General features: G+C 33.8%; 11 protein-coding genes and 2 pseudogenes across 13 annotated transcripts, besides 1 other annotated feature; 9 read left to right on the plus strand and 4 right to left on the minus strand.

Annotated features, from left to right (window-relative positions):
- Positions 1 to 606: 606 nt before the first annotated feature.
- Positions 607 to 21,259: part of a mobile genetic element that runs on past the window's edge.
- TVAGG3_0642100 (uncharacterized protein) lies at positions 4,222 to 4,836 on the plus strand (the record flags this gene model as incomplete). Its single annotated transcript, XM_051241299.1, has 1 exon — positions 4,222 to 4,836. One exon carries the CDS (start codon positions 4,222 to 4,224, stop codon positions 4,834 to 4,836), a length of 615 nt encoding a protein of 204 aa, XP_051087886.1.
- On the minus strand, positions 5,063 to 5,839 carry TVAGG3_0642110 (uncharacterized protein; the record flags this gene model as incomplete). The annotated part of the gene is made up of 1 exon (XM_051241300.1): positions 5,063 to 5,839. The coding sequence occupies one exon, from the start codon at positions 5,837 to 5,839 to the stop codon at positions 5,063 to 5,065; it is 777 nt and encodes a 258-aa protein (XP_051087887.1).
- On the plus strand, positions 5,857 to 6,378 carry TVAGG3_0642120 (organellar and viral DNA polymerase type B; the record flags this gene model as incomplete). Its single annotated transcript, XM_051241301.1, has 1 exon — positions 5,857 to 6,378. One exon carries the CDS (start codon positions 5,857 to 5,859, stop codon positions 6,376 to 6,378), a length of 522 nt encoding a protein of 173 aa, XP_051087888.1.
- Positions 7,143 to 8,795, plus strand: TVAGG3_0642130 (ATP binding; the record flags this gene model as incomplete). Its single annotated transcript, XM_051241302.1, has 1 exon — positions 7,143 to 8,795. The coding sequence occupies one exon, from the start codon at positions 7,143 to 7,145 to the stop codon at positions 8,793 to 8,795; it is 1,653 nt and encodes a 550-aa protein (XP_051087889.1).
- Positions 8,815 to 9,900, plus strand: TVAGG3_0642140 (integrase core domain containing protein family; the record flags this gene model as incomplete). The annotated part of the gene is made up of 1 exon (XM_051241303.1): positions 8,815 to 9,900. One exon carries the CDS (start codon positions 8,815 to 8,817, stop codon positions 9,898 to 9,900), a length of 1,086 nt encoding a protein of 361 aa, XP_051087890.1.
- TVAGG3_0642150 (uncharacterized protein) lies at positions 10,323 to 12,632 on the plus strand (the record flags this gene model as incomplete). Its single annotated transcript, XM_051241304.1, has 1 exon — positions 10,323 to 12,632. The coding sequence occupies one exon, from the start codon at positions 10,323 to 10,325 to the stop codon at positions 12,630 to 12,632; it is 2,310 nt and encodes a 769-aa protein (XP_051087891.1).
- On the minus strand, positions 12,773 to 13,246 carry TVAGG3_0642160 (uncharacterized protein; the record flags this gene model as incomplete). The annotated part of the gene is made up of 1 exon (XM_051241305.1): positions 12,773 to 13,246. One exon carries the CDS (start codon positions 13,244 to 13,246, stop codon positions 12,773 to 12,775), a length of 474 nt encoding a protein of 157 aa, XP_051087892.1.
- Positions 13,308 to 14,355, plus strand: TVAGG3_0642170 (organellar and viral DNA polymerase type B; the record flags this gene model as incomplete). Its single annotated transcript, XM_051241306.1, has 1 exon — positions 13,308 to 14,355. A coding segment is annotated over one exon (1,048 nt), but the record flags the coding sequence as incomplete, so codon positions are not given.
- TVAGG3_0642180 lies at positions 14,859 to 17,250 on the plus strand (annotated as a pseudogene). Its single transcript has one exon. A coding segment is annotated over exon 1 (2,392 nt).
- TVAGG3_0642190 (uncharacterized protein) lies at positions 17,332 to 17,769 on the minus strand (the record flags this gene model as incomplete). The annotated part of the gene is made up of 1 exon (XM_051241307.1): positions 17,332 to 17,769. A coding segment is annotated over one exon (438 nt), but the record flags the coding sequence as incomplete, so codon positions are not given.
- Positions 18,188 to 18,461, minus strand: TVAGG3_0642200 (uncharacterized protein; the record flags this gene model as incomplete). The annotated part of the gene is made up of 1 exon (XM_051241308.1): positions 18,188 to 18,461. A coding segment is annotated over one exon (274 nt), but the record flags the coding sequence as incomplete, so codon positions are not given.
- Positions 18,962 to 19,960, plus strand: TVAGG3_0642210 (annotated as a pseudogene). Its single transcript has one exon. A coding segment is annotated over exon 1 (999 nt).
- Positions 20,565 to 20,910, plus strand: TVAGG3_0642220 (repellent protein 1 family; the record flags this gene model as incomplete). Its single annotated transcript, XM_051241309.1, has 1 exon — positions 20,565 to 20,910. A coding segment is annotated over one exon (346 nt), but the record flags the coding sequence as incomplete, so codon positions are not given.

Here is a 21,259-nt window from a genome sequence, read left to right on the forward strand (position 1 = left end):
AAGTGTGTGTTTTTGCGGATATTTTCTATTTTGCTAGAATTATTAACGTTTTAAAGATATAAAAATTTGTGTAAAATATGAAAAATGACTTTTTCTTTTAAAATGATTACATGTTTGAATAATGCTTGGATAAACAATGTAATTATGATTAACAATACTTGATCTATATTCATTGGAGTCAATACTATATAATTGGATATTGTGCGAACCTGGTTGTTGAGTTCCGAGATCATTTGAGAATTCATTCTTAGATGTATTTCTTGTTATTTGCTCAAATCGTTTCATGTCTTGGGAGCAATATATCTTAAAATTTGTATCAGTTTTAACTTGTCCATGGATGATAACTTTCTGATTTGGAAAGAAATATGTTGATCTGTTTTTATAGATGGATATCTCTGAAGGATTTGTTTCAACAATCAAAACAAATTATTGAATAATATTTGATTTTGTCCCTAATTCATCGATTGCATAAAAATCAAAATGAATTTGTGAACTAATTGGGAAATTGATGATATCAATTTTTATCGTACCTGTAACAAATGAATCACTCGAAACCATTTCTGAACTTGTGTATAAATCGTGATCTTCATATTTGCATTTGAATGTAGTTAGTATGGTTATCTTGGGTACGGCGGCACTGCGTTCCACCTTATCCAAGATAACGGTTTGACACTTTACAAAACCGCTAACGTATATTTTACAACACAAACGACAACACTAATTTAACATTAAATATTTACAAAGCTGCCAACCACTTCACCTCACTAACGAACTCACTAATGTAAAAAATAAACGTTCTCACTATCGTTCTCACTAACGACTTCACTAATGTTCTCATAAATTTTCCTCAATATCTTCATCATCAGTGTTAACCCTATTGTAGTCATACTTGAAGCCATAAACTTTCTCTAACTTCTTAACGTACAATTTACATAACTTACCTTCGTCATCGTATGGTTTAATGATATAACTATTTCTATCTTTATACACAGTCAATGAAAAGTCAACTGGTCTCGGATGTATTTGAAAGAACATGTTATGCTCAGGAAGGAAGAATAAATGTTTAAATGTATGTTTGTTATACTGTGGAATTCGAATGAGTTGCTTTTGTTCTGTCATTTACATAAAGATAAAATAAAAATAAAATAAAAAATAAATGATATCACTACCTTCACGCGTATGAAAACATAGCACAAAAATAAATTAGGTGAAGTGGTGAAATCTCACCTCTTTTTTCACCCGGTTTTTCACCCACTTGAATTCATTGCTTTATAACTCTCTTCCTTGATTTCTTTTTAGTTGCTTTCTTTACGTCCGTCTCCAACTTGACTGTCTTTCTTCTTCGTCCATAATGATACCAATTACTTCCACCAGTCAATGGGTCAAATGGTCTTTCGTAAGGGTTTCCATACATTCCATAGGGACCATATGGAAGAACTACTGGTGGAGAAGAAACATTTTCTTTAGTTCCATCGACTCTATTTAAATGCATTTTTTCACCTTTCATCTGGTCATTAAAGTCTTTTGCGTGTTTTGCAAACTCATCGTCCTTTCCTAAAGCATTTTCTGACTCAGTCGCAACCAAATTGGATGCTTTATTTATGAGCCCTATTTTATTTAATCTTAACTTCTTTGCAACCAGCCTCCAATCTTTCCTTTATTTGCATCTAATGTCTTTGAAACCCTTCCTCCACTCATTTTATTTACTGCGTCATAAGCTCCAAGTGCTTTTGCTCCAAATGCTAATGCTTTTGTTCCCATTGCGCCTAAAGCTGCCCAAGCTACCATTTACACCATATTAAAATCATCTCTCTTCAATATTATCTCATAAAAGTTCTCGTTACTGGAGAAAGTCAATGAAACATAAACATTCTCACGGGCTTCGTCCTCACCGCTTTGCGGTCTATCTAACTTCTTTCTTATCTCATCTATTCGCTTCAAAATGTCTGAACAATTGCTAACATCTTCTACAACAGTTATTTCATCATGAATGACTTTCATGAACAAGCTCATTTAATATGCAATTAAAATCATCTCAATAATGAGTCCATCCTTTCCATCTTTAGGTAGCACAACATCTTTCATTGAAGAAGGTTCGACAAGTCTTATGTTAAACTTTACTGACAAAGTTTGTTATACTATAATGCTTCGGTGGCGAATACATGTAGTTTGAAAGACATAATATAGATTCTTCAGCAAATTCACTTATACTGGATTTTATAACAATGTTTTCACGAGACCAAATGCCACCAATTGAAAAACTTGTAAGCAATCCTGCTGAACCTTCAACTGTAAACGTCGATGGTAACATTCCACGAAGGTCATCTATTGACATCTTTGAGTCACTGAATTTAAATATTTTCTTAAAGCAATCGTCATTATCTAACCATGCAATAGCTTTGAAGTTTTCATTCGAATATACATCTGCTTCATTAAATGTAAAACCTGACTTCTTTGCAGAGACGATTTTAAAATCTATTGCATTTGTTTCAAAATTATATGCTATGGTAACTTCTGAAGGTAATGGGTGTCCTTCTGCTATAAGTTGTTCTTTCAATACCGTTTGAAGCTTTGTGTTAAAAACTTTCATGTCATCTCCTGTATCTAAGTTCACATACACAGCAACAGGGAAACTATCTTGCTTCTTTGTTTCATCATTATATCTCAAAACATTAAAGTTCTTCAATAATATTGTTCTTCCTGCTGGAATACTTCTAACTTGTCTTATTTCAATAGCTTTCTCACCTCCTACATACTCTACCCAGTGTCTTGGATATTCATAAGTATACTGACTTTCTTGAATTTTGGTTGGTTTCATCATAACGTGTTCATAGTATATCTTTATACTCTTGTCAGTTAGACTCGGTGCTATGTTCTGAATATTTCTGACTTGCATTTTTAATGGAGATAAAATGAAGCATTTAATACATGACGTAGATGAAGACATGAATGAAACTACAGACAAACTTAACTCTTCTCTTATTCTTCCTTTCAGCAAAGATTATGAATTCTGTTCAAATGGTGTGTATTTCTATTGTGGAAAGATGGGGTCAGGAAAGACATTTAACCTCATTCGTCATATACTCATAACAGAGCGTTTAGGTCAAGATTCATATTATGACCAAATCATTATATCAGCAACTTCAGACTCTATGGATTCAACAGCGAAAACATTCATGAGTAAAGTTCAAGCATCTGTCGTTAAAGTTCCAGATAGCGAACTCATTGAATTTCTTCAACGTTACATTCGACGTAAGAGAAAATATTATACCATCGTAGAGTTCATACAGTCAGGAATGCAAAAGACTTCAGAAGAGATGGAAAGAATTATTGACAAACACACTTACGTCAGTACTCAGAGAGTTTACGATATGAAACGACTGACAAACTACATTCTATCAAAACTTTCAAAATACCCCTTCAAAAAGTATCCTTCAAACACTCTGCTCGTTTGTGACGACTTCGCCGGAAAAGGTTTAGTGTCAAAACCAGACTCACCATTAGCTAACATCATTACTAAAGTCAGACATTACCATTTAACTGTAGCAATACTTATGCAAACATGGCGTTTCCTTGCTTTAAACATAAAACGTCTCATAACTGACTTCGTTATCTTTCAAGGTTTCTCACGCTATGACATTGAACTCATTTGGAAACAGTCAGGATAACATTACCTTTGAAGAAATTGGGAAGCATATAAGTCTCTCATCTCTCCTCGTTCATACCTTGAGATTCATATCATGACTAATACCATTAAAGTCAAAAATATTCCATGGGAACGACCAACATTGTTTTAAATCTTATGCTTTAATTGACTGATGGTAAACAAATTCCATGCATCTCTGTCACCATTTTCTGTTTATTTTTTGCTGTCATTCAATATCATCCACTTCCCCATCGTTAACTTTTGAGGATATGGGTTAGAATAGCTGTTCTTAAATGAAGGCTTTTCACCTTTGAGTGCATAAACTCTATAACTTTCTGCATACTTTATGTTTGTAACCTCCTGAGCCATCATTGACATAAATTTTTATAGGTTTCCACCCTTTGTTCATGTTTCTGCTTCTTCCCTTAGCTCTTTTGTTCAGAAGTTCTACATCTTTATACACGGCACCTGTCTCAGTGAATTCAACAATATTTTCATTCGTTAGCTTTACATTCAAACCCTTGTCGAGTATATTGTTCATTTCATACATATAAAAGGTTTTTATTCTATATGAAATGAGAAGCAAATCCATCTTAGCTGGTGCCGTTAATGTTCCAATTGAACCAACATCAAATGTTGACTCACGAACGACAAACAATATTGTCATAAAGAACTATAGTTCAGAGTGTTTGAAAGAAAAAGAACCAGAGCTGAAATCAGTGAATTTAAACACAGCTTCAAACGCTAACGCTACATCAGATGTTAAGTTAGAGTATCCACCACTGGACCAAGTTCTTTCAAGAGAAGTCAACGACAATCCTTACACAAATGTTCAAACAAATCCTTCAGATAACGTAGACCATTACCTTCTTCAGTTATATCAAACAATTTTACTCAAAGACGATAAGAAGCTTTTGACAAATCTTATAAGTAAGAACCAAATAATTCTAACAAAGGAGGACCTTGAAAATATTATATCACAAATAACAGGAAAGCAATGTGTCATTGACTATCTCGACCCTGAAATCGAATGCTGTGGTCAAACTCCAATATTCATGAAAATAGGTAACATCCGCATCATTGAAACACCAGGTACTCCAGGAGTTGAGTTTAAGTATAAATATTCGAACGAGTATACAAAACTATCTACTTACTATAAGCTTTGTTTGAAATATGTTTTAGTAAATTAAAGCAATTTGTAATATCTGTCCAAAACTTCTTCAACACTATTGAACTCATCTTCATAATGCAAACCTAATCTTATTGACTTGGTGCAATTTTCACTAACACAATATAGCGCTTTGCGCTCGGCGCCTTTGACGCCTTTTTCTGTTCTCTTGACTGACATAACTAACTCATTTGTTTCATCAAACAGCAACAACCAAAGTTCATGACCTAATACATAACATTCATACTTTATATTTTTAGCTCTGAGTTCTCTTGTAAGCCGTTGCATTTAATATTTTCTAAAAAGTCAACTTCAACAGTCATTCGCACTGGTGCCTTCAGTACTACGGGCTCGCCTTGAAAGTCAACTAGTCTGAATTGCATGTCTTTCAAATTATGAGGACTAATGTGAACCCATTTACCTAAATGAGTTACTATGACAGGAACGTTTGGAATGAACATTGAATTTACTTCATAACAGAAAGACTTATATTCTACTGAACCTTTACTATTAACTCCTGAAATACCTGTGACATTAGCTATTTTAGACTCAATGTACAAACAATTGCCATAACATACGTATGGAACGGATTTCATCTCAATCGTTTTGTCAACACTTTTCAAAGGAAATGTCATATGGTATGCTCCCAGAAGCAATTGAACTCTATGACTCATTCGTGTTATCTTAAACTCCTTCGCATAACTGAACTTCAAAACTCCTGCAATAAGTTTAACATTCATTAAGTTTTCTTCGTTATCCTTGTTTATTGTAGTATTTATGAGAGCATTTAACACTCCAGCTAATGTTTCCATCTTATATTCTACATTATTGTGAAATCTTATTTCATGCTTCTTTCCATCTATTTCAAGCTCCATGAAATCTGTTTCGTCAGCTATAACGAATGAAGCAATAGTATTAAAGTCAACCATTCTGAAAGCAAGCGCTTCATTCTGAAGACCTAAGTTTGTTTGTAGCTTTACTGTCCCGTATTCGTTTGGGTCTGTACTTTGCAAATAGAACAACATTTTATTCTCATTAAAATATGACTATTGCTGCATATGCGTATGAAACAAATGAAGCAAGAAGAGCACATGAACTAGTAAACGAAAACTCAACTTTAACCATTGAAGGCAATGATTTAGTCATTGACGATGGAAAAACTAAAAAAGTCATTGATTTCGATACTTTTAACACTTATGACCCATTCATTACAACAAGCAAGGTTCCCATCATAAATGATGGAACGGTGCAATATATAAATTCAACAGTAGATGCCTCATTAGTGAAAGTACTGAATGTTCTCATTGAATTGTTAAAGAGCTTTCGATTTGACGACAACATTAAATGCCTAAAGAATTTAGTCATGAATGAGAAACAAATTCTCGGCGTTGCTGGTAGCAGTAATGATGTACACCTTATGACATTAGAATATTATAACGAATACAAGGAATACAAGGACCACAAGGAATACAAGGAATACAAGGACCTCAAGGCGAAAACGGTTTGGATGGTGAAGATGGAAAGGATGGAAAAACTGCTAAATCATGGATATGGAACCTTATAAATACTGGTTTAACAGCTGCTTCATATGGAGTTCTTCAATACCAAATCGGAAAGATATGGGCAGTACTTGGTGAAGAAGTTTTAGATGACGTTAAAAATGCTTTGAACTTCATTTCAAATGGTTCGGATACTATTAAAACTTTATCTGGTTGGATGCAAGAAACAAGGAGTCAAATAGATACTGTAAGACGTATAGCAAACAATGCACGTACGGGATTGGATACTTTACGAGAAGCACAAAATACACTAAAGGAAGCAAATGATATTCTTGCCTCAGTATCAGACATGCATGAAGATTGGCTTAAAGGTATTGACAAATCTTTAAAAAATCACAGTCAGTCTATTGCTGACTACAAGAAAAGTATAGATTTTTTACATAGTGCTATGGACGTACATGATGGAAGCATAAGGAACTTACTTAATGCTAACAATAACTTACCAGGAACTATTAAAGTATTTATAAAGTCCTTTGTAAAACTTGGTGCTCTAACATTTAGGTCTTTGAGAGCAAGAGCATTGAAGTCAAGAGATGCAGAAACTCCAACAGAACCTACAGAAGGAACTGAAACAACAGAAACTCCAGAAGAACCACCAAAACCAACAGCTAATGAAATATTGTTCGAATATTTTCCAAGGTACTCTGTTCTCATTGCATACATTCAAGAAATACTTAAGAAAGCAGACTTGACTTTAGGAGATGATGAAAGTTCTGTATATCTTTCGTTCCAGTTTCAAATAGCAGAACTTTTGAGACAGATATGCTTAATGTATGACAACATCTCTGATTTCACAAGATATGATGACGACCATGACCCCGAACACGGTGAAGAAGAAGTTTTACAAACATCCATTAAGACAGGAAAGGTTTTAACACAAAGTCTCATTATTGACACCAAAGATGGCGAAGTGGACGTTCTTCAAGAGCTGAAGAAAAATACTTCTTCGGGAGGTGGTGGTAGGCATGAACTTGAAATAAATGAGATAGAAGAGAAATTAGCCGAAAAAGCAGATAAAGAACATAAACACAATATCTCCGATATAAATGAACTTCAAGCTACATTAAATAGTAAAGCGGACAAGAACCATGTTCATTATATAAGTTCAGACGAACAGATTATAACGGACTATCATGGATATTTAACACAGGATGAAGAAGTGAAGACGAAAAATGTTAATGAAAGAAGATATAAATTCATTCGTGCTAAAGGTTATGACATACACTGTACTGTACAGTATGACACAGGTATAGCACCACAAACATTTGGTTATAACGCTGAAATTTATGCTTCATACTTCTTTGTTAACGGTGTATTAGTTGAACCAAGATTTATGTTAAGAGTTAAGGCAAAAATAACTTTTGAAGATGCTATTAAAAGTAAAGCTGACAAAAATGAACTTGACGCAACGAACAAAGTTTTGAAATCTCATAAACACAATATCTCCGATATAAATGAACTTCAAACTTCTTTAGACAGTAAAGCAGACAAAAACCATACACATGAATCCTTCACTACTGTTAGAGCTGATGACATAATATTGAACTATACTTTAGGTTCAAGCGCACCTTTAGAGAATCCAAGCACTAGCGTAAAAGACACGCTTAACAGTTTAGATAACAGTTGCAGGAACATTGAAGGTCATGCCAGAAACTTTGAAGCACATGAACTACCAGCAATGTTAGATAAGAAAGCTGACAAAACTTATGTGGATGCAGAACTAACAAAGAAATTTTCGAAACCAGATACAATGACATTTACAACAGAAATTATAAATGGCGAACCAGCAACTCCATTTGAATTTGTTAGAGGTCTTCAACCAGATACTTTTGAATTTTTCTTGGATAATTCTATTGAACTAACATTACATTATAAAAGTGGAACAAATGCAACATTTCATCCGGGAGATACATTCCAAATGGTATTTAATGACATAAGTTCTTTAGAATATGTTTATAGAGTTATGAGTATATATGATTTAATATATCCTATAGGAGCTGTTTATACGTCTATGAATCCAATAAATCCAAACACTTTATTTGGTGGTAGATGGTATGAAATAGTTGACAGTTTTCCATTCTACACTAATACGCAGTCAATGAAGATGGGAGGTTCAAAGAAAATAGGTATTGAAAACCTTCCTTCACATATGCATAGGTTCAGTGGAAGAACATCTGTGGAAGGAAACCATTCACATTCAATAACAAAAAGAGGTTATATAAATCTTGCAGCGGGTTCGAATAGACAGGGAATGAACAGATATGATATCTCAGATGACCCCAAAGATGTTAGCACAGGTATTTTCTGTGGAACTGCAGGAAATCATACACATGTTGTAGCTGGTATTACAGACCCAGCAGGTAATGGAAAAGATTATATGCCTCCTTATATAACAATGCACGCTTGGATACGAGTTGGTTAAACTCTTTATTTTTACTTAAATGAGCTTGAAAGAAGTATTCGAACAACATCCATGGAGGTCTTTTAAGAAATTCAATGAAGCTGCAAAGAGTTCGGGATTTACTAACAGAGCTGAAGTGAAAAGGTTCTTTAACAAAAATGTTGTACATCAAACAAAAATAAATCCTTACGACTACTTTTTACCAATTTACTCCAACACTCCTGACGCATACCAATTTGACACTCTCATTCAAAGCAGAAAAGGAGGACATAAACCATTCCTCATCTTCATAAATGTTAACACTCGTAAAGCATATGCATATCCAATGAGGAACAAAGGAACTCGTGAAGTGTTAAGAGTTTTACAAAAGTTTGTAGCAGAACATAACCCAAGTACTTTAACATCAGACCAAGACAGTGCATACCTCAGCAACGAAATCACAGAATTTCTCATTAAGCATAACATAACTCACTACACTACTGAAGACCATAACCATAACATACTCGGTATCATTAACCGCTTCATAAGAACGCTCAGAGATTTAAACCAAGAGCGAGATTTTACCGAAGAAACAATGAAACATTTTCTCGAAGTATATAATTCCTCAACACATTCTACAACAGGACATACACCAAATTCAATGACACAACAACAAGAAGAAAAGTATATACAAAAGAAACGAAGCCAAACACAAAATATCAGAAATTCAAAACAATTTACACTCATTCCTGGTACAAAAGTTCGTGTAGTTCTTGACGACAAACCGTTGACAAAGAAACGTTTAAGGTTAAGTCGAAATTATTATATCGTAGACTCTACGCAAGGTAATGGATATCTTATAAAAGCTGCCGACGACTCTATTGCGTTTTATCCTCGTCATAAATTAGTCGAAAGTAGTAATGGCAAACTTGCTGAAACCATTGACGAAGCAAAGCGAGGAGTGGTTATTGAAATACTTGACTATAACATAAACGATGACACTTATAAAGTAAGATATGAAGGAGGCGTTGAAGATGTTATACCATCTAAGAACTTGAGAGAGTCAAAGCCAACACATCTGGGTCCATTAGAGCGGGAGTACTGGAAAGACAAAAATATGCCAGAAAGAATAAGAAAATTATTCTAAACTTTTTCGTTGGATGTAAATCAGACATGAATGAGAACAATCATGAAATTATTAATGGTACCATTTATTTTAACATAAAGACGCAAACGGACTCTTTGAGTCCTGAAGGTCTTTCAGACCGAAGCGGCGGGGCATAGCCCATGAACAAAAATAATGAATTTTTTCAGTGTCACCATGTCACCATGTCACCAGGTTAATTAACTTCTTTAAAAAATGATGACAACATGACATTTTGATAACATTTACGAAAATTATTTTTGAAGAACTGAAGGTGTCACCATGTCACCATGTCACCAGGTTAATTAACTTCTTTAAAAAATGATGACAACATGACATTTTGACAACAGCAACAAAGGAAATTTGATGCAGTACAAAAATAAAGTTAGTTTTAAAATTATTTTTATTTTTTTATTCCTATATAAATGACAGCAACGAACAACAACAACTATATCGTTTCTGATGAAAAAGTTATTGATTCATTAGCTGAGGAATTAGTTGTGGCAGAAACTAAAACCCTCAACGAAAGAATTGGTGAAAATAAGATTGATTTACATAACTACCTCAAACATGATGGAGGAAGAGGAAGGAAAACTGGTATGGCTTTATTAGTAAATAAAATTCAAAATTTAACTATTATTGATGTTGATATCAATAAATCTTACAATGATGAACTTAAAGAAACAGTTAGAAAAGACATTTTATCAAAACTTTCGGATAAAGATGTTATCGTTAAAACCGCTTCGGGAGGTCTTCACATTTATTGCAACACTAATTTCTTCTATTCAGTTTCGAACAGAATGATTAAATGTTATTCCTGCAATGATTATGATATTGATATAATGACTTCAATGGATGATTCAAAGCGTTCATTAGTGGTTATGGCTGATTCAAGAGTTCGCAAGAATGCAACAGAACCAATCAATACATACTCATTCATTCGTGGAAGTTATGATTCAACATTAACTAGAACAGTGAATGATGTATTAAATGATTTGAATATTAAGGTAAGAGTTGAACAGAAGAGCGAAGAAATAAAGAGTATAATGAATGAAAACAAAGATGTAAACATCGACGATAAACTTGCCCAGAGCATAGTTGATGGTATAAGTGATTTTGAAGTACATAATGACAGTGGAAACATGAATTTAGAAAAAGAAATAACATTGTTCACACTGTTTCAAGCAATTAATTCGTTACCTAATCATTTAATTAATGAAGCCTACGATAACGTTTATAACTTCTGCAATTTAACTGAAAATGCTAAAAGTAATTTTGAAAAAGCACGTAGTAGATATGCACATTTAATGACTTCTCCATTTGTTTTAGTGAAGATTCTAAAACTATATCAAAAGGAATATTATGATGAATACGTTTTACCTTTATTACGTAAGCCAAAAATAACATTTGATATAAAACTTGATGATTCATTCTTGATAACAGATATTAGACGCAAGGCTGAAAATCATCAGTATAAAAACAGTTCTGAAGTAATTGAGGATTTATCACATGTAATCCGTTTTGTAGATTGTGGAAACAAATACTTCATTCAAAAGGACTATAATATCCACGACAAAATGAATCAAATATCATTCGTTCTTCAATCAAACATGAAAGAGTCACTCAAAATGATTAAATTATTTAAAGAAGAAGGTAAAACCATAACAGCATGGGATGTACTACTAAATCAATTATCCTCATTAACTGTTAAGGGTGTTAGCTTTAAATCTGATTCTCCAGATGTTTTCTCAACGTTTCAGGGTTATAAATACAACATTCTTGAAAAGCCTGATTACTCAAAAATTGAGATGTTTATGGATTTCATTAAAGAAGCCATTTGTGATAATAACGATGAAGTGTATAAATATCTACTCGGCTGGATTGCATCAATGATTCAGCATCCTGGAATCAAGAATGAAACAGCAATTATTTTGAAAGGACTTCAGGGAACAGGTAAAAACAGATTTACAGACATTATTTCTGAACTTCTCGCTGGTTATTCATGTAAAAACATTACTGAAATAAGTGAGCTAACGGGTAATTTCAATTCAGTAGTTGAGAATAAAATGTTTCTTGTACTTAATGAACTCAAGAATGTTGGTGAAGACAGACTTGCAAACTTCAACGCTTTGAAATCAATTATTACGGATAATGAGATTAGAATTAATGAAAAGAATCAACCCAGAAGAACTGCTCAGAATGTTGCCAATTTCATTTTGGTAACTAATAACGTTTACCCTGTCAAAATTGAAGTTGGAGACAGAAGATACGTAGTTTTAAGAGTTAATGGTAAATTTAAAGGTCAATTTGATTACTTCAAGAATTTAATGGATTCATGCACTAAGGAATTTTATGATAATTTACTGACGTATTTTATGCAATATGACCTTTCATCATTTAATGTACGAATCATTCCGATGACTGAAGCCAAACAAGATTTAATAGAATTATCAACAAATCCTTTAGATGAATGGATAAATACACATTATGATGAATTGTGTGCAGGTATGACGTGTAAAAATGCTCTATTCTGCAAACCATCAGACATGAAAGACAAAAACTTTCAAATGAGCATTAAGGATAAATGTGATAGGAAACAGAGAAGAATAGACGGTAAACAGACGTGGTGTTATGTTTTGAAAGAAGAAATGAAAGGATTATATAAACAGGTTGAACCAAACGATAATGAGGATTCATTTACTGACGATGAAATACCTGTAAATGAGGTAGTATAAAGTATGATTGGAATTTATTTTTGCATTAATCCTGCTGTGTTGTCAAAATGTCATGTTGTCATCATTTTTTAATGAAGTTAATTAACCTGGTGACATGGTGACATGGTGACACTTTCAGTTATTCAAAAATATATTTTTGTTCAAATAACGTCAGTGTCAATTTCTTCAACCATTTCACTTCCTTCGTCAATGTCAATTGAAGCTTCTTCAACTTTTGGTAAGAACTTTTGTATGACATCTTTGTTCGTTATTGTCTTCAGAGATGAAGGATAATATTTCACAGATGTTTCACACTTCTTATATTCTTTCTGTTCGGAAAGATTTAAAGCAATACTGAAGAAGTCAACGTTGGAGTTCTTTATAACAGTATAATGAGTATCTTTTACATTCACAAAGAAACCCTTTTGTTTCAAAACTACTGCTAACTCTTGTGAAGTATAACGTTTGCGGTCAATGACGATAGCTAATGGTCTGACATACTGACCAAACTTAGATTCTTTCACAAACTTCTTGTTAAAGATAACATTAACGTTTGAAGCACCATTGAACTCATTCTTGATGGCAGTAGCGAGAGCATTGTATGAAAAGAACTTGCAATCTTGCATGTGTTTCATTAAAATAAAAATATTAAATTATTTTGAAAAATAACTTAAAAATGTAATCTAATTTTTTTAAAAAATATTTTTTTATTTCCTACTAAAGATGTATCGGAAGTTGTCTAAGTTAGAACACTCGGAAATAAAACAACTTCTTACAGAAGCTAACATAGATGTTGCAAAACATTACGCGACAAACAAAAAATCACTCGCTGACTTCATTAAAGACTACAATGGTGAAATAACTTATGATAGAATTCATGAGTTCATAAAGTCGCAACGCGGCGAGGACGAAGTCCATGCAAGAACATTTCCTTTAAATGACGTTGCTATTGACTTATATCATAGACGTTCAGTACCACATGAAGTAAGGCGTGAAATGTATGACATAACAAATGCAAACGTTGGTCATACTCGTAAAGCTCTTTCTCATGACGTTCGTCAAGAGATGTTTGAACTTACGAACTCAAACGTTGGTGAAACAAGAAGAGCTGTACCACATGAAGTAAGGCGTGAAATGTTTGACATAACAAATGCAAACGTTGGTGAAACAAGAAGAAGAGACGACACACTGAAACAACAGAGAAGAGAGATGTTTAAAAGTGCTATAGAACAAGTTCGCAAAGCTAATGATGTCATTCGTTCCATTGACGACAAACCAAAAGAAGGTGAGAGATGGTTAAAGAAAGATGAAGAGAATAGGAAGAGAAATGTGAAGTCAGGCAATAGACTCATTGACTTTAACATCGAAGCTTTAGATGAACCAAACAGAGAATATTTACACAAACATTTCGGTAAGGTTTTCATGAGACTCTTAGAGAAAATTAAAATAAACTCACAACAGAGATGGATGGTATGTTATAAACTTGGTGGAAAGTATGAATGTTCTACGTTAAACCTCAATAATATTGGAACATTACTACATCAGCTCTTGAAGGAGAACTTTATATCAGAGATAGAAGCAAATGCCGCAGGTATTGTTGAAATGCACTATGACTTCTTCTTGACAAACATAAAGAATCTTACTGAAATAAAGATGTATGATTTAACAGAATATGAAGGCTTAACGATGTCAGATGTAAAGAAAGGCAAACCAAAAAAGAGACCATATAGAGATGAAAGCACACTGACAAATGACCAGAAAGCCATTTTGGAAGCTCTTAAGCAAACAGGAAACCCAGCACTTATAGAAAGCTTTTGGAAAGATAATGGTGAAAAGAAGTTTTATAAGAAGAGAAGCGGTCAGTTCTGGAAGTATCTTTGCACATTACCTATAAATCTTGAACGCTACCAAATCTTCAATGAACTGAACAAAAGAACTGCAGCACTTATGACAGAAGACAATTGTTTCGTTTATGCTTGCATTCAGGCTGGAGTAGATGAAGAAACTATTGACCACATGAGAGAAGTCATTCGTGTTAAAGACTTTCCACAAAGTAAAGTACAAGAAATTTCCGATTCAACAGGTATAGCATTCAATGTTACCATTGGTTATTTCAATGACTCAAGACATAATGAAATAAAGAGATATATACCAAAAGAATGTGAAACTGTTCGAACTATTGACTTACTTCTTGTTGAAGACCACTACATGCTAAATGAAAGACTTCCAATGACAACATACTTCATTCGCAACTATAAAGAAATTCTCAAAGCTTGTGGTGGAATGAACATTGAGAAACAGATGAAGATTTATACAAAGAGAGAAGATAAATATGTAGTTCGTTATGATAGAACAACACCGTTATGGGATGTTATGAAAACATTGTGGGAGTGCAAATATTTCGAACCTATTTCTTATGGAGAACTTTTCACATATACGACTGACTTATATAAACAGAACCTTGCACCATTTAAAGATTTGACATATGCTCCAAAGTATTGTGTACAACTGAAGAAGAAAGCAGAGTCAAAAGAAGTAAATAAAGCTAAATGTAAATTCATTCCTGAGCACGTTTTCTTTGCTGACTTTGAGTGTAGCACAGACGGCTTTCATAAAGCGTTTAACATATGTTATGACAGTGAAGATGGTTCAGTGAGTCAAAGCATTTGGGGTCAAAACTGTGCAACAGAATTTTTGGAACGACTTCCTGACAAGAGTTTAATATATTTCCATAACCTCAGCTATGACATAAACTTTATCTTAAGACACATGACAGAAGTGAAAGGAACTCCCATCATTAAAGGTTCACGAACAATGCAAATAACTGGTTTATATAAAGGACGGGCAATTATTATAAAAGACTCTTACAGTGTTATAAATAAGAAACTTAAACTATTTCCTGCTATGTTTAACTTACAAACAGGACCGAAAGAAGTATTTCCATACAACTACTACAGCAGTACTTTGTTAGCAAATGACAACAGAACTGGTGTCATTTCTGAAGCTGTAAGTTTGTCAAGGATGCAGATACATTCATGAAGAACATAGATTCCATCAAAGGTTGCAGAATAGATGAGAACCACTTCGACTTAGAAAAATATAGCACGTTTTACTGCAAACAAGATGTAAGAATTTTAAGAGAAGGTTTTGTAAAGTTCCGCAATGACTTATTGAAAGAGTTTGATTTAAACGTTTATGACTACGTTAGTATTTGTTCTATTGCTAACAAATTGTTTGAGAACAGAGTATACTTCCCGAATGGAAATCTTTATGACCTCTCAAATAAACCAAGAGAATTTATTTCGAGATGCATTCAAGGTGGACGATGTATGTTGTCAGATAACATTAAACAAAAGAGCAAAAAGAAACTCATTGCTGACTTCGACGCTGTTTCATTATATCCATCCGCTATAGCAAGATTTATACTTTAGAAGGAATTCCAAAAGTATTGAAGGATGAGATGTTAAGCACAGAGTATCTCATGAGACATTTATTCGATGACGACCAAAAGGAAGCCATTGGTGAAAAGTTTATGTCAGGCTTCTTTGTTCTCATTAAGATAACAGAGATTGGTATACCCAGACATTTTCCTTTAATAGTTTGCGACCCTGAACTAAATCCAGAACTTAACGTTCCCAGAAGTTCAAACACTTGCTGTCTCATGTATGTTGACCATATAACATTACAGGACCTTATAAAATATCAAGGTGTCAAATGTGAAGTGTTGCAAGGATACTATTACGATGGAAACAGAGATATGAGAATAAGAGATGAAGTAAAGAAGTTGTTTGAGTTAAGGTTAAAGTATAAGAAAGAAGAAAACCCATTACAAGAAATTATAAAACTCATTCTGAACAGTATCTATGGCAAAACCATTCTATCTCCTATTGAGTCAAAAATAACCATAGTAGATGACAAAGATGCTATAAGATATGCCATCAGAAACTACAACCATATAGTGAAGTTCGAAGGTTTGGATGGTTCCGATAAGACTATATTCAAACTAACAAAAAACATTTGTAGACACTTTAACTTCTGTCCACTTGGTGTTAATATCTTATCTATGTCGAAACGTATCATGAATGAAGTATTCTGTACTGCTGAGGACATGGGTCTTCAAATATTTTACCAGGACTGCAATAGCATGCATATTTTCAATGAAGACATCCCACTGTTAGCTCAGGAATTTCAGAAGAGATACGGTAGAGAACTTATTGGTAAAACATTAGGTCAGTTCCATTCTGACTTCGCAGAAATAACACCTGGAAAACAAAGTTTAGCATACAAGTCAATATTTTGTGGAAAGAAGACTTACATAGACTTACTCACGAACGATTTAAATGAAGTTGCATTCCATGCACGTTGTAAAGGTGTAAAACAAGACGTTCTTGCTTTAACAGCTAATGAAATGTTTCCTGAAGCTATACAATGCTATTACAATGAAGATAAGAACATTCACATACCTGTTGGAACATATGACAAAGACTCTGAGTTCAGTTTAATGAAACTTTACAAAGCACTTCATGATGGTCAAGAGATTGGATTTGACTTATGTAAGTCTTCTAGTCCTTGCTTTGAAGAGAAGTTTAACTTCTCAATAACGACTAAAACAAGCTTTATTCGTAAGTTGAAGTTCTGAGGTCATTTATTTTTGTCAGCAATGAGGTCATTCGTGATAAAAATAAGCCGCTAGCGGCAAGGGCGAAGCCCATGTGGTCATTTACAATACAGCTATTGTAGAGTTTAACAATTGTGCTTCAATGTATAAACAATCTTTCCCATCTGGAGGTAGCAAAACAGGTGCTTTATGGTCATGAGTGGAGTACATGTCTATCCAAAACTCACGATTGAAGCCAGTAAGCTTGTAATATTTAGGATTTGGCAGTGGTGAATTTCTTGTATGACCAATGAACTCATTTTCAACGCCTTTGGCTATATTAGAGTAAAGTATTGCTTGCTTTCTATCCCAAATACCTGGAAATCTAATTTCTGAAAAATCATTTTTCCTCGGAAGCATTGCATCATAATTGAATACACTTTTGAAATCATCACTTGGTTCAGAGATTTGAAATTTTATATGTAATGGATTTTCTTTCTTTTCAGCTAATTCATTGAATGGTGAGAATATTATGAATTGACACGAACTCGTAATGAAAAGCTATTAATCTTTCTACAATTCCTTCTTCTTTCAGTTTTGCAAGAAAATCACGTAAAGGTTTTAATATTTCTAAATCCATGTTGAACTTCTTTTGAAAATTTTCGTAAAATGTAATTATACAGTCTTCTAACGTCGTACTATCATTGAAGTACCTGTACATGTGAATGTTTTGAGCACTTAAAGACTGTTCGTCATTTTCTATCTCGACTTGAAGTATAAATTCAACCTTTCTGAAAGCACGTGTTATATACATAGATGTTATGCCAATGTACTTCTCTTCATTTATGTTCACAATCCAGTCTGTTGGAAACTTAAACGTTACTCTGTTCCCCTTTATTTTGACGTCAGGGTTTTCACTACTGAACGCAACAGATAAAGGTATTTGTCTATACATTTAGTTCCGATAAAAATAAACCATTTACTCTTTCTTCTTCTTCAGCTTCTTTAGCTTTTTGTTCTTCCTTTGCTTTTGCTTCTTCTCTAGCTTTCTTCGCCAGCAAACGTGGGTTCTTCTGTCTTCCAGCAGCTAATGCAGCAAGTTGTTTTTCACTTAACTTTCTCTTTGGTTTCTCTGGCTTTTGTTCTTGTTTTTGTTCCTTCAGTTCGGATAAAATTTGCTCACGAATTTCTTTCTTCAATGCTTCAACATCTATGACCCCTTGGGTCTTGTCCGTATGACTTGTCTGAGTCATTTGACTGCAGATAAAAAACAAAATTGAAACTTTAACCAATGTAAAATGAGCTTGTCAAAATCAGAACGAGAGTCTATTATATTAAATGACGCAGAGGAATACAACATCCTTTCTATTATGTAAGTCAGAGTAAAGATGGTAAAATATATGTAAGAAAAAGAAAGGTTCCATTAGCGAATGCAGAGAGCGACAACATTAAGGTGCATGGCACCGAGGGTGAAGCCCATATAAAACCTTCTGTTCAAACTGAGCCACCAAAAGAACAAGAAGAAAAGAAGCCAGATGTACTTTCAATAACGAACCAAGAGCTTATTGCAAAGTTCGTGAATTTCATTGAAAAGCAAACCGAGTCAAAGAACCCTGACCCACCAGTGAAAGAAGTTGAGACAAAAGAGAATGTACAGTTCATTGAAAATGTCAAGAAACAACTTCCACCACGAATGCCAAGAAGAAGAGTGAGAATAATGAAGTAAATAGATATTTTTATCTGAAGTAAATACATGCAGAACGAACAGCTAAACGAATTTACTCCAGCAGAGCATATTCATCAGATTCGCTCATATTTCGATATCATAGACAATGCAGTTCAAATTGGTGACACTAATAGAAAATATTCTGACGCAAAGATTCCATCACAACCTGGAACTGCTAAAGATAACACATGGGTAACATTCAATCTCTCACCTCCTGGTGAAAATATGTTGGACCTTTACAATACATTCATTACGTATAAAATGGAAGGTCAATTTATTGTAGATAAAGAAATTGGTTCAGGTTCCAATAAAACAAACCCACCAGGATTTTGGATTGGTTTCGATGACGCTTTCTATGCAGTTGCTGGATATCAAATCCTTGCAAATGGTCGTATCGTATATTCTCAAGACAACGCAAGAGAAGAAGCATATATAACTTCAAACTCACAAACTACCGAACAAATAAAGAAAGTAGATGTTTTTCAAAGACTCGACATGAAGATGTATGGAGTCATTCGGGAACATGCAGAACAGGACAAATTGTTAGTGGTCCAATTACAGCAGGAAAATCATTTGATTTTAAGCTTCGTTTAAGAATTCCTGTTAGAAAGTTTTTACCATTAGAAGCTATAAGATTTATTCCTGCATTTGCTGGTAACATTCAGCTTAAAGTAAAGTTCAGTAGCGACGCCTTACAATGCACATCTATATCTGTAAATGATATCATTGCTTTCAATCCAACTCTTAAAGTTGCATTTGCTTCAGATTCAAATCCACCGACAAATAAATTTGTTCCATGGAATGAACCATTCACTATGATAACGAAGGCAATAGAAGCTAGTGGAACAGTTACTATTACAACTGTAACCCAGCAACTATTTCGAACAAAGATGGATTTTAATGAATGTTTCATTCATCCAAAATCATTCTCTTTAGACCCTAACATTTATACAGAACTTGTAGAACATTATACAAACGAGGCTTTATGTTTTCCTGTTAAAGTTATGGATTGGATTCCTATGGACGGTTCATTCTCAAAGAATACAGATAGTTCAAGTGCAACATTTACAGCAGCTTATACGCCTATTAATGTTAAAAGTATTTGGGCACTATTTAGAAAGAAAGACAACTATTATGTTAATTTTGAGAACCCTAAGTTTAAATATCTTCAGCTTTCCATGGGAGCTTATGGAAATATGCCTGCAGAACCTGAAAAATCATATGGACCTGTATTTTATGAAATGGTTGCGAACGCTTGCAATACAAACAATGATATGATAGGATTTAATGAAGATGTTATGAGGTCATTGGTGGATGATGGTAGTGTGGAACATAAATGGGATAGCTATGACAACACACATTTCTTATGTGGTTTTCCAACAGAAGTGGACTTTTGCTTCCAGCAAGGTCAAACATCTACTGCTCCAATAACATACAAATTGTCTGTTAAAGGACCTATTGAACTAGCAACTGAAAATGTACCAAAGCCACTTATTGGATTTATGAGGGATTGTTGCTTTGCAATACAAGTAAGACAGTCAGGCATACCAATAATAAGACTTGACGACTATAACTTAGCACTGACGACAGTGAGGAATAAAGGATGAACGTTTATTTTTAAAGCTTATAAATGAGTTCTTCATCAAGCTCTCGTGAACCTTCACCATCTATGAAACAAACTTTACCAAACGATTATGGAGCACCTATTGAATATTTCTTACGAGCTGCACAATGGCAAAGAGCAGTCTCACCAAGGTTAGGTGTTCCACCAGCTCCTGTCAAAAATAGCATTTGGTCAAGTCCTTATATAAAATATGGTCTCCCACTAGGTTTGCTAGCTACAGCAGGAGCAGTAATGATGTTGAAAAGAAATAAAGCAAATGTTGTAAATAATACTGAAGTAGCTGAAGTTAAACAAACTCCGACACCATCGCCAAAACCAACGTCAAAACCAACACCTTCACAAACAACACCTTCAATGACTCCTGAACCTATGAAATTACAAACTCCTGTTCAAAAGTCAACTCCAAAACCGACTCCAACATTTAAACCAGAACCTACACCACAAATAAATCGTAAAACTCCTGCGTTTCCTTACTGAAAAATAACGTTATTTTTATTTAATATTAAAATTTTTATTTTATTGAAATGACAAATAAAGTCACTGAAGCAATGAAACAAAAGTTCTTGGTAGAATACATTAAATCAGGAACTATTCCAGAAGGTTTTTACGTTCATACAATGAAAGATGGTAGAGTTCAGTTTAGAAAGATAAAGCAACCATTAGATAAAGAAGGAATTTTGAGAAAGATTAAATTACATGAA

Source organism: Trichomonas vaginalis, chromosome III (genome assembly GCF_026262505.1).
Source record: "Trichomonas vaginalis G3 chromosome III, whole genome shotgun sequence".
NCBI lineage: Eukaryota > Parabasalia > Trichomonadida > Trichomonadidae > Trichomonas > Trichomonas vaginalis.